This window comes from Festucalex cinctus, chromosome 12 (assembly GCF_051991245.1).
Source record: "Festucalex cinctus isolate MCC-2025b chromosome 12, RoL_Fcin_1.0, whole genome shotgun sequence".
Taxonomy (NCBI): Eukaryota; Metazoa; Chordata; class Actinopteri; order Syngnathiformes; family Syngnathidae; genus Festucalex; species Festucalex cinctus.
In genome coordinates, this window is record NC_135422.1 from 20,455,678 (window position 1) to 20,467,651 (window position 11,974).

General features: G+C 41.8%; 1 protein-coding gene across 2 annotated transcripts in view; it reads right to left on the reverse strand.

Annotated features, from left to right (window-relative positions):
- npas3 (neuronal PAS domain protein 3) overlaps nt 1–11,974 on the reverse strand; it is a 129,786-nt gene extending 117,812 nt beyond the window's left edge. The window contains exon 1 of one of the 2 annotated variants that reach the window (XM_077539117.1): nt 11,474–11,974. In XM_077539117.1, the coding sequence (XP_077395243.1) occupies nt 11,474–11,649 (176 nt within the window). In that variant the 5' untranslated portion in view covers nt 11,650–11,974. Of the gene's footprint in view, nt 1–7,800; nt 8,224–11,473 lie in introns of those variants that run through there. The other variant, XM_077539118.1, reaches the window with a different exon arrangement.

Sequence of the window (11,974 nt, forward strand, 5' to 3'; positions counted from 1 at the left end):
CAGTAAAATTGGTTGAAAAAGAAAAAGAAAGAAAGAAAAAAAAGAATTGTTACGGTTATTGATGAACTGATAAGAAAAGTAGGGCTGGGTATCGATTCTAATATCCTCAATCAATTTGATTTCGATTCACAAGAGTTCACAGTTCAATTGCATTTTAATTGTTCCCCGATTCGATTCACTTCAATTCACTCTGATATCGATTATGGAACATCAATTCTTTTTAAATGTCAAGGACGTGATTAAAAACCCACACAAATATGAAAGTACATTTTGCGGCAGCAATAACCGGTCAAATTATTTTGTTTATTCATCAAAGTAACACCTTGCTTAAGTGTTACACAAACATTGATGATGGAAATATTTTCATCATTCGCATAACTTCAAACATTCTGAATTGTCTTCAAGTGCAATAAGTCAGGTCTTTCATAAATGGAAGAAAATACTTTTAAAATAATTTTAATTAAATTCATGTTCAATAGTACATTTTAAGAAAACAGTAAGACACAAAAAAATGGCCTTTAAAATTCTATTTTCTTCAGAATTTATGGTAAAAAATGAGATATTTAAATCAACTCATGGTTTTATGCAAAAAGCAAAATCGATTCGATCGATTATTCAATTTTTTTTAAAACCCAGCAGCCCTAATGAAAAGGAGCCAAGTATTCAGAGCACTTCCAGGGTGCACAGCCACAACACAGGCCTGACAAATAAAAAATAAAAAAAGAATAATAATAATAAAAAATAAATAAATAAAAAAAGAAGAAGAAGAAGGGTAAAAAGTAGTTGGAAGCTTAAAAATATACATATGTCCAAAAAATGAGACATTTGAAATATATTTGAAACAATTCCAGGTTGGTCTTGCAAATGACAATGAAAAACGTTTGCTTGATAAGCAAGGTGAAGGTACGCGCAAACAGCTCAGCCTGATTGATACATGCTTGACTTTCAATTTGTTCCACGAGTGAGCGCCTCTCCCTCGACAACCTCCCTCCCGCCAGGCTGACCGCAGTGACAATTTCCTCTGCAGGTTACGCCGTCCTGCCTCGTTTGTCAGTACAGGCGCCTCCCATCTTCTGTGCTAACGCTATAGGCTAGGCGAGGCCAGCTATCATTTAACTTGTTCAAAAAGCGTCCATCCGGAACTTGTTTTGTTCAAACACTTCACATTATCAATCAAAATTGTGCCAACACTCGGCTATGCTTGGCTAGGCTAGGCTAAAGCCGGCACGCTACTTTAACTGGGCCACCCTTTCATTCGTCCAAAATGTAAACGTTAATTCTGAGCTCACTTTCAGTTCGTGTGAAAAAGAAACTGTTTGCAATATTTCATGTTGCCATGCAAATGTACGCTTACACTATAATAGGCTAATGTAAAACCCTGCAGATTACATTAAGCTAGGCTAATGTACTATGCTAGGCTAATGTACAACCCTGCGGGTTACACTAAGCAAGGCTTATTGAACCGCTGTTTCATTTGTTGAACACGTAATCATCAAGCTTAAGGGAAATTTTCATGAATGTGAACAAGAAAGGTTTTTTTCCACATTATCAACAAAATGTACAGTAGCAGCAGGTCCGTCCAAAAGTGAGATGCTTTGTCAATTGAACATATGCTAACAGCACGCTATGCCGCTAGGCTACGCTAAAGCTTTCATTTGTTTCAAATTGAAGTTGGATTCACGCTCAATGGATGTGAACAAGAAATTCAATTTTGTTGTTTCGCTCAACAATATTTCATCTTATCAACCAAATTTGCCAAAACAATATGCAGGCTAAGCTAACACTCGGCTAACCGAGCCATTCATTCATTCGTTCAAAAGCGCAAAAACATTTCTCTCAACTCATTTGACTCTTAACCTTTGCAAAGTTTACATTTGCGTGTTTGTTTTTGTTTTTGCGTTAAATGTCACCTTGGTCATTTGCAGAGTTCAAATGTCAGCGCTAAGCAACTTGAATACTTTTTTAGACTTTTTGGAGATTCACAAGGTGACAGCAGGCCGGACAACATGTGTTCGAGAGAAGGTCACACACACACAAATACTTTACACTCTGTGCGTGTGTGTGCGTCATGGGTAAATCTGACATTCAATAATTCCTCCCCAGCAGTAGTTATATTGCGACGTCAACAAATCATCATTTGCTTCATTTATCATCAAAAAGTACTCAAGGTGTCGGTCGCTCCTTTTTTGGCGAGTACTCAGAGTGAATACTCATATTGGTATCGGTCTGAAAAATCGTGGTATCGAACATCCCTACATGAAGTTTGTGTACTTGTTGACAGGGATGTGCAATTAATCCCAAATTCAATTACAATTTCAACTACATTTCTGGAGAAATTGTGTGGGAATGCTGAAAGCTGAATGCTCAGATTTGAAAGCGATAAATTATCAAATGATGACCTCATGCACTGGTTACTGGACAATGCACTTTACCAACTGTGCCACCGAGCAGTATCAGACACCTGGTAATGATGATAAGTTATATGTATGGAAGTGGGCGTGGAAAGTGATACTTGGAAGAAGTTCAAATGTGTGTGCCATTGAAAATGAATGGGGAAAAGTTGATATTAAACGTTAAATTGTGCAAATACTGTAAGGAATGTGGAGCCAGACGGGAGGTGTCAATTTTTGAAGCTAGTTGAAATTTGAACTTTGTGAATTGGAAGTATTATGTGGGAGTTGTCAGGAGGCAAAAAAAAGTGTGGAGAATAAAAATCACAAAAACATGTGGGAATGCTTCCGCAATTACAAAATTATTAATACTAATTTTCGAGTTGTTTAAATTTAGACATTTGCACGTTTATTACATTTAAAAAATAATAATAATTTAATAATTTTTGTTTCATCCAAAAGGAACTTGCCTAATTATAGTGTTTCAAAGAATTTCACTTTTTTTATTTGTTGTTTTTTACGTTTCAACATTTTCTTGTTTTGTACCAAAAAAAAAAAACATCCTACTGCACAGTGCACATGCTGCACTTTTTTTGCCAAGATAAATAAATAAATAAATAAATAAATAAATAAATAAATAAATAAATAAATAAATAAATTATGCTTGGTCCAAAAGGAACTCAAATTATAGTGTTTCTATTTTTTTTTTTCTTGGTCTTAATATTTTTACAAATTTTATTGTTTTGTACCAGAAAACAAAGAACCGTTTGAACAATCATGATTTTAATTATTGCCAAAATAATCGTAATTATAAATTTTTCTTCTCATAATGGAGCAGCCCTACTTGTTAAAATAATAATTTGCCAGGTGTGACCAAAAAATGGATTGAAAAGAAATAGGTTTCCTTTTATGCGTATTTATCAATGTGTGCGTGTGTGAGGTGTGTCGTAATTGAAGAGTGTTTTCAAGGACAGGTAGATATTAGTGACGCTGACGCTCTGCACCGTCAGCAGCTCGCACACCATTTTGCACACGCACGCACACACTTGCAGGAGACACCAAGAAGGCGGGAGAAGATGAGGAGACACGAGGAGGACTCGAGGAAGATGAAAGGATGGAAAGAAGAGATGCAAATTGGAGTGAAAAGTGGAACTTGTCGACTGGTGAACGTCGGGGAAGCCCTCATCTGATTGGCTGACACCGTTTGCTTCAAAGTTTCCGCCTAAAAGGCTCGTACGGGCCCAAAATGGCCGACCTGGTCCAAAAAAGGAGGAGGAGGAGGGGATGACAAATGTCAGTACGAAAGGCATTCGAATTGAGATGAGAAGTAGGAGGAGGAGCTAGAGGAGACAGGGGGGAGGAGCGTGGACAAGGTTGACCAATGAAACGAGGAGGTGAACATGAAGGAGGAAACATGAGCAGAGGAGAACGCAGGACGCGAAAGCAAAGTTGACGAGGAGACCAAAACGCAAACGGACCACCAGGAAACACGAGGAGGAGAATAAATGTAATAAGGAGGCGAGAAGGTGGGATTTTAGTGGCAGCAAAAGAGAACATGAAACTTTTTCTTTCTTTTTTTACCAGGAGGAGGTGAAAGTTGAAGACACGTGTGGTGAAATGCGCCGCACATTATTTGCTGTTGCTATGGTTACGGTAGCGCAAGACTAGGGCTGCTCGAATATGAACAAAATATTCAGCACGATTATTTCGGTCTTATATTTTTGGGTACAAAACAAGAAAATGTTCAAACGTGTGAAAAATACTAAATTTAATATTATTTTCGTTTTAGGTTTAAATAAAATTCTTTGAAACCCTAATTATGAAAGGTCCTTTTGGACCAAACACAATTTCTAAAATTAGTTTTTAAATAAAAAATAAAAAAATTACAAATGTATAATAATAATAAGTACGATTTATAAACAAACGTGCGTTGCAGTTTACTTCCTGTATACTTATAAATTGCCATAGAAACGTTGTAAATTGGAACGTTTAAGTAACTTCAATTAATCTTTTTTTTTTACGGTTATGGCAATTTTGTAATCGTGAGGTGTAATAATTGAAATGGAAATTGAATTTCGATTAATTGCACAGCCCTACGCAAGACCAGCAAACGACAGCCGGCTTCACGTTTGTTTACGCACTCGCAACAATGACCAGCAGCGGCGAGGCAACTCATCGGTTCATTGACGACTAATCCGCGATTCGACTTCATTGGATGGTTGCAACGTTCTCAAGTGTCGATCTCCAATTTGTGAGGCGCTCCATGAAAGAAGATTGTTGACGAGGCATTAAAAACCATAAAATACGGGGAGTTACGGCCGAGTTGCGTTCCCATGATGGCGATGCAACCCGAACGTCAACGGATTTCACCTTTAAAGTCAAAATATTTTGTACATTTGAAGAAAACATATTTGCACGGAAAAGCCAGAAGCAATATTTTGTGTTTCCGCACGGACGTTCATTGCTAATTGCTCATTCAAACTTCAACACGGAAACGTGAGACAAGCTGGAAGAAGTGACGCAAGAAAACGTTTGTATGATGTCACTCATCTTCCTGATGGTGGAGGAGCCTCCTCCTCCTCCTCCTCCTCCTCCTCCTCCTCCTCGTTCTCGCTACCCCCAGCGGCTTCCTGGCTGGCTCGCCACTACCTGGAAATTAATTTGCTGTCCTCCAGATGCCTATCGGGGCTCAAACGCCTCCAGAAATGGATCCTCGCAAAGCGCCGCGTCGCGCCGCACACAAAAAGTGGAGGATGGGGGGAATGAGCAGATGGCGCGCGGGATTGGACGCCGCCGGCCGGCCCAAGAAGAAGACGGATGAATGACGACGGCAGAAATTAAAAGATGAATTACCGACAATCGCAGACAAAAGCTGCGGCGGCCATTTTGATGATGGATTGGATTATCCACACCCTGGTGTGAGAAGACCACATCGTACCACAAAAGGTGACGGAGGTTCTAAGAAACTAAATCACTGAAATAATAAATCATGTTAAATATATAATAAATAAGAATAAATATTATTACATAAAATATTATTACTAAAAAAATATTGAAAATTTAAATAATTAAAAATTATTATATAAAAATAAAACTAAATAATTAAAATATTCATTGTTTACGCGTTCTAAGTTTTGATGCTGGATTGTTTATCTGTTTGACCAAACCGCTAGGGATGTAACGATAAGGGCAATATCGTGATATCGTGATATTAAAACTGCCACAATATCGTTGTCGTCATGTTCACAATATTTAAAAGGAACACATTTGTTAGAAAAAGTCATGTTGATTTCCACTTGTGCAGTTCTAGCTCCCTCTAGTGGCTAGTTTATTAGTGCAATTTAATTTACATTAGGGATGTTTTGGCCTTCCATGTTTAAAATCTATTCTAATTATCAGATGAAGGGGGATCTAATTTGCTTGTGAAGCGATCAATGAGGGCTTGCATTAGCAAGTAAGTGCCTCAATATTATTAGAGATTGTAGGTGGTTTATATGCATTGCTGTTATGTACAAAAGCACAATATTGTGCTTTTATTAGTATGAGCTCTTTTTTTTTCTCACAATATTGTGATCTTGAAGAGCCACACGCATTCCACGTCACAGATACCAACAGACTGTACAACGTGAACAACGGCAAGAACGGGGGGGAAAAAAAAACAGCAACTTGATCATCCATGCTAATATCTGTTAGCCTGTCTTTGGTGTTTTGCATGATATGTTAGCATGAAATTAGTGAAGTTTGATTTGATTTGTGGTTTGCTTTATGTGCTGCCTTCTTTTCTTCTTTTTTGGGGGGGGGACAACTGTAATGGCGTCAAAGTGAGACCATGCAGGCGCTGGCTAACCAAAACAAGTTTTCGCCCGATACTAGATATCGGTACTCTACTCACCCATCCCTGATGTTCATGTCGTTATTTTGGTGTCCTTCCAATCTGATGTTTTTCCCACAAACACGAGCACACAAATCAAATGCTTTTAAGCACACACACACACACACACACACACACACACCAGACGGCGGTTTGATGATAAGATGATCAAATCTTCCAGGATGCCGGGAAATGCTTTTTGTGAACAAAAAAAAGTGTGCATCTTTTTTCTTTGACAAAAGGAAAACATGCAACACAAGCCGACACGCACAAACACAACTCAAAAATGGATTTATATGTTTTTTGTTTGTTTGTTTGTTTTTATGATGGTGCACACACAAGGCTTTCATGGCAACAGAGTATAAGAGATCAACCAGGGCCATGTTGCAAAAGGCTTTTTCCCCCACTGTTTTAAACAGATTTGTGAATATTGATGAAACTTAGCTATATTCTAATGCTAATTGCTGCAAAATGGAAACAGATACAAATATACTTTTTTTTTTCCAGATGAAAGAAGACGTTTTTATAACAAAAAAAAACACACACACACAATATTGTGTGGGCCTTTCAAAATCAGTCCAAATCCAGTCAAACTGCCGAAGGGGGTTGCATCACTCAAAATGGCCGCCAGTTAATGAGTTAATGTTAACGAAACGTATTTAGTTACTCTTTTCCAAAGTAAGACAATGCTTGCAAATATATTTGTATCAATTTACTACAAACGATAATCGGTTTGTCTTGATCAACTTCATCAACTGCACAAGTCAGTGACAATTCCTGCTGCGAGGATTTGGACAATTAAACAATTATTTATTTTTATTTTATATATTTTTTTTTTACTATTTTATATTTATTTTTATAATTATTAAAATAATGATTGAAGACATGAATAAAAAATGCATTAAATTCAATTTTACTTGTGTTCAATGTTTGTGTGCTAAATATGTTAATAAAAGCATAACACACATTGCTATTATTATGTAATATGATACATATAAAATGCCAACATAACCCAAATGAAATATTTTCAAAATTGAAAAACGTGATCTTTTGCAGCTGATACCGATCAGCTGAAAATCGGGTGATTGCCACGATTTTCAATCACGTGATCGGATCGGGATCACTTTGATTTGATTAATAAGTGGCTGGCCAGCCCATCAATCATCATCATCATCAAAATGTGAGCAACAAGTACCAACTTTATCGATTTGTCTTATGAACTTTCAACACGAGTTGTCAACAATCGTTGCAATCGTTACACGGAACCTATCAATTAATCGACAGATGAACACATGAATGTATCATCATCATCATCATCATCATCAGAAATCACGTCATGCTCATAAATGAATGACGTTCGAGTGCGCTGACGTGCACGCGCTGCCATAAACTTCATGCGGACAACCGCGCGCGCGCGCGCATTCACCAAGCAAGCAGGCGCGTGCACGCCACACTGTTGAGTTCAGCCGTGCGCGCGCCCGCCGACTCCAAACACACACATATGCCACACGCACGCACGCACGCATCCGCTCGCGTTACCGTTGTGTGCGCGCGTGCTCGTGCTGGATGCTGGCCTTGGTGGGCGCCATGTTCCGGTGGGGAGGGGGGCGGAAGGAAGGAAGGATTTTTTTTTTTCGCCTCCTCAAGCTTCTCCTCGCAGGCGTCGGCAGTAGCGCCAATGCGTCACGGCGGTGGCGGCGGCCGCGCGAGACAAAGCCATGTCCAGGCGTGCGCGTGCACGCGCGCAACCGCTCTCCTCGGCGGGATGCACGCCGAGCGCGGCGAGGGGGACCCCCGCCAAGACAAGCGCCTCCTCCGTCGATCCCAGCCGCGCGTCGCCAAACTCCCACGCTTGGAATCGCCAAGATAGGAAGGAAAAAAAAAAAGGCGGCAAAAAAAAAAGAAGCATCCGAGAGGACGACACGCCGGTGGGCAGTGTCCGCCCCCCCCTCCGCCCCCACCCCGCCTTGTCGTCCCCCTCCGGCGACGGCGCGGCGGCGTGTTTTCTCTCCCGCTCACCCGCGTGCGTGCCACAAACACGCCGCTCGCCTCGTGCGTGTGCACGCGCGCGACCGCCTCAATGCATGCGCCCGCGTTTTTATTTCAATTCCCCCCCGGTGGCGTCTTACAGGTTGCATCCAATGTCAGCACAAGGTGGGAGGGGGGTGATGCAAGAGGAAGCTGCCGTGTAAATCTCACACGCACGCGCACCAAAGTTTCCACGTGCGATTGAACCTGTTGGTGAGCTCACATTGAAAATTCATCAACAAACCAATGAAATATGCTCAAATAAAAGGGATGAAAATGTTGACAGTGTTGAAATTGAGCTCAAAAGGAGCTGGCAGCTTTTCTCCAAGGCTCCAAAAGTCGATTTGATGCAAACAAAAACGGGAAATGAGACGAAATACAAACTTTCAACATTCAGAAAATCCAAATGGATTTTGGAAGCATTGTCAACTATTAGCATAGCAACACTTTTCTCAAGGTCAAAGCTTGCTGGCTCTTATCTGGTGCCGGCAGAAAATTAAGATTTAAAAATAATAATAATAATCGGGAGTGGAGTAAATGATTTGGGAATCGTTCGTCATTCCCGACTCCCAAATACGGCTTGCATGGGTCCCATCTTGCTGCCAAGCAACTATGTTGAAGTGATGGAGAGGCGCTTCATTTACCACCAGGCAAAAAAATATGCTGCCTTGCCGCCCTCCATCCATACATCAAATTGAAAAAGAGTTACAGTAAAATTGATTCTATTTAGAGTGGGAACAAATAGACTCGGAAAACAGTCAAATAAAGAATTGGGAAAAAATAAAAGTCACTCAAGGGTTGAGGAAGGAACTCACAACCTTCATCTTGGGAGACAGCCGATCTACTCCCTGGGACATGCAGCCTGCTTTCTGCTCGTATATCACTCGTGTCAGCTGGAATCTTCCCAAAAATATTGTTTTTGGTCTCCTTTTGGAGATAAGCAAACAGTCGGAGGGGCATAGCTCAGGTGGTAGTGTGGCAGTCTCCCATGCTGAAGGTCATGAGTTCAGTCGTCAACCCTTGAGAGCCTTTTATTTTATTTATTTTTCAGTTCTTCATTTGACTCTTGCAAGTGTAAATATTACTATAAAACGGAGTCTAAATATAGAGCTAAATTTACTCAACAGAATTTACTATGTTGTTGCAAACACTGCTCAAAAAATTAAACAGTGTTCCCCTCCTTGATTTGTTTAGATTTTTTTTTTAGCAGTACATATATAGCATATGCACTGCTTTAATTTAAGCGAACACCTTTTTGAGCACTATACACAGCCGAGAGAGCAAAAGAGAGAGAGAGGGAGAGAGAGCTGTGGATAGATATATAGATGTCTATATGTCATTTCAATGGATGGATGGATGGATGGATGGACAAACAGATAGATAAGTGTACGACTGAGCATTGCTAACAGCACAGTTTGAAGGGGAGCACATGCAGGGCCCCACTGACATTTCGCCAGCCGCCGTCCCGCCACCCACAAGCTTCTCGGGACGCGTCAAGGAGCAAAACTGCCCCAGATTGTCGACTCACAGCGCCCACCGTAGGACTCCACCCCTGATTTATGGAGAAAAAAAAACATCCCCAGAGCTCTTACACTTCATCAGAGAGCCACTTGACTATAGGGAATACCTGAACGTGTGTTTGCGTGCGTGAGTGAGTGCACGAGTGCGCGTGCATCAGCCTCCCCACAGAGTGTGATGATTAGAAAAAAAACAAAAAAACGTGCAGGACTGCACAGCAATCATTCACACCAGAGGCCAAAGTGAAGGAGGAACCAAAGGGGGATGGATGGATGGATGGATGGATGGATGGATGGATGGATGGATGGATGGATGGATGGATGGATGGATGGATGGATGGATGGATGGATGGATGGATGGATGGAATGGATGGATGAATAGATGGATGGACTGACGGATAGACAGAAGGCTGGTTGATGGATGGACGGAAGGATGGATCGGACGGCTGGTAGGAAGGATAGATGGATGGACGGAAGAATGGATGGATGGACAGACAGAAGGATGGATGGACGGACAGATGGATGGATGATGGATGGACAGATGGATGGATGATGGATGGACGGACAGATGGATAGATGATGGATGGACAGATGGATGGATGGACAGAAGGATGGACGGATGGACAATGGAATAATGAAATGATGGATGGACAGAAGGATGGATGGATGGATGGATGGACAGACGGATGAACAATGGAAAGCTGGATGGATGGATGATGGCTGGATGGATGGTAGTTGGGTGGATGCACGTAAGGATGGACAGACAATGGAATGATGGATGTATGGATGATGGATAGATGGATGGATGACAGATGGATGATCATATGGACAATGTAAAGCTGGATGGATGGATGGATGGATGGATGGATGGATGTTGGATGACAGATGGATGGACGGACATAAGGATGGATGGATGGATGGACAGACAATGGAATGATGGATGGATGGATGGATGGATGGATGGATGGATGGATGGATGGATGGATGGATGGATGGATGGATGGATGGATGGATGGATTGACAATGGCATGATGGATGGATGGATGGACAGACAATGGAATGATGGATGGATGGATGGATGGATGGATGGATGGATGGATGGATGGATAGATTGACAATGGCATGATGGATGGATGGATGGATGGATGGATGGATGGATGGATGGATTGACAATGGCATGATGGATGGATGGATGGACAGACAATGGAATGATGGATGGATGGATGGATGGATGGATGGATGGATGGATGGATGGATTGACAATGGCATGATGGATGGATGGATGGACAGACAATGGAATGATGGATGGATGGATGGATGGATGGATGGATGGATGGATGGATGGATGGATGGATGGATGGATGGATGTGGCCGTGAGGTGAAAAGGACTTGTTTTTAAAAAATCTTTTCACTTGTTGGACCACAACTTAACAGTCTGTTCATTTCTCCGCTGCCAAAAGGCACAACCCAACAGAAACCAAGACCCGAACAAACCAAAAGCTACGCCGCTCATACAACTTTGACTCCAAGCATTTATCTATATCTATATAGATTTTTTTTTTTTTAATAAATGTATGTTGTACAAGTGCGCCACAATTGTTGTTGAAATGCGTCCAAAGTGACTTTTTTTTATGCAACAGGTCGCCCGCCCGCCGGGAGGCATTTACCTTTGCTGGTATGCCGGGAGTCCGTGCACGCTCTGCGGACTTCCGCTGGTCGCTCCCGGGACCGGCATGCGCCCCACCGGCGCTCCGCTCACCATCCCGCCGCCTCCTCCTCCGCCGCCGCCTCCGCCAGCCGACGCCGTCACCTGCACGCTGAAGTCCGGGAAGATCCTGATCATGGTGCCGCCTTCTTCTGGCTTTTCTTCTTTAACCTTCTGATGGAGCTCCGGAAGTCCCAATCATGGTCTCAGTCCAAAGAAACGGAGGAGAAAAAAAAACAAAAAAACAAGCGATGTAGAATTGTTGTTTTTTTTAAGTGTCCTAATGAGCGAAGAAGCGAAAAACAGCCAACGAGGTGCAAATGTTCTTTTTCTTCTTGTTATTATTGCCAGTTGTTGTTGTTGTTGTTGTTGGGCGCGTGCGGGTCTGGCGGTCCGGCCGGCGTGTCTCGTCTTCACACGCCGACAGAAGCAGCTCGCGTCCGGCCATCCTCCCCGCCGAGTG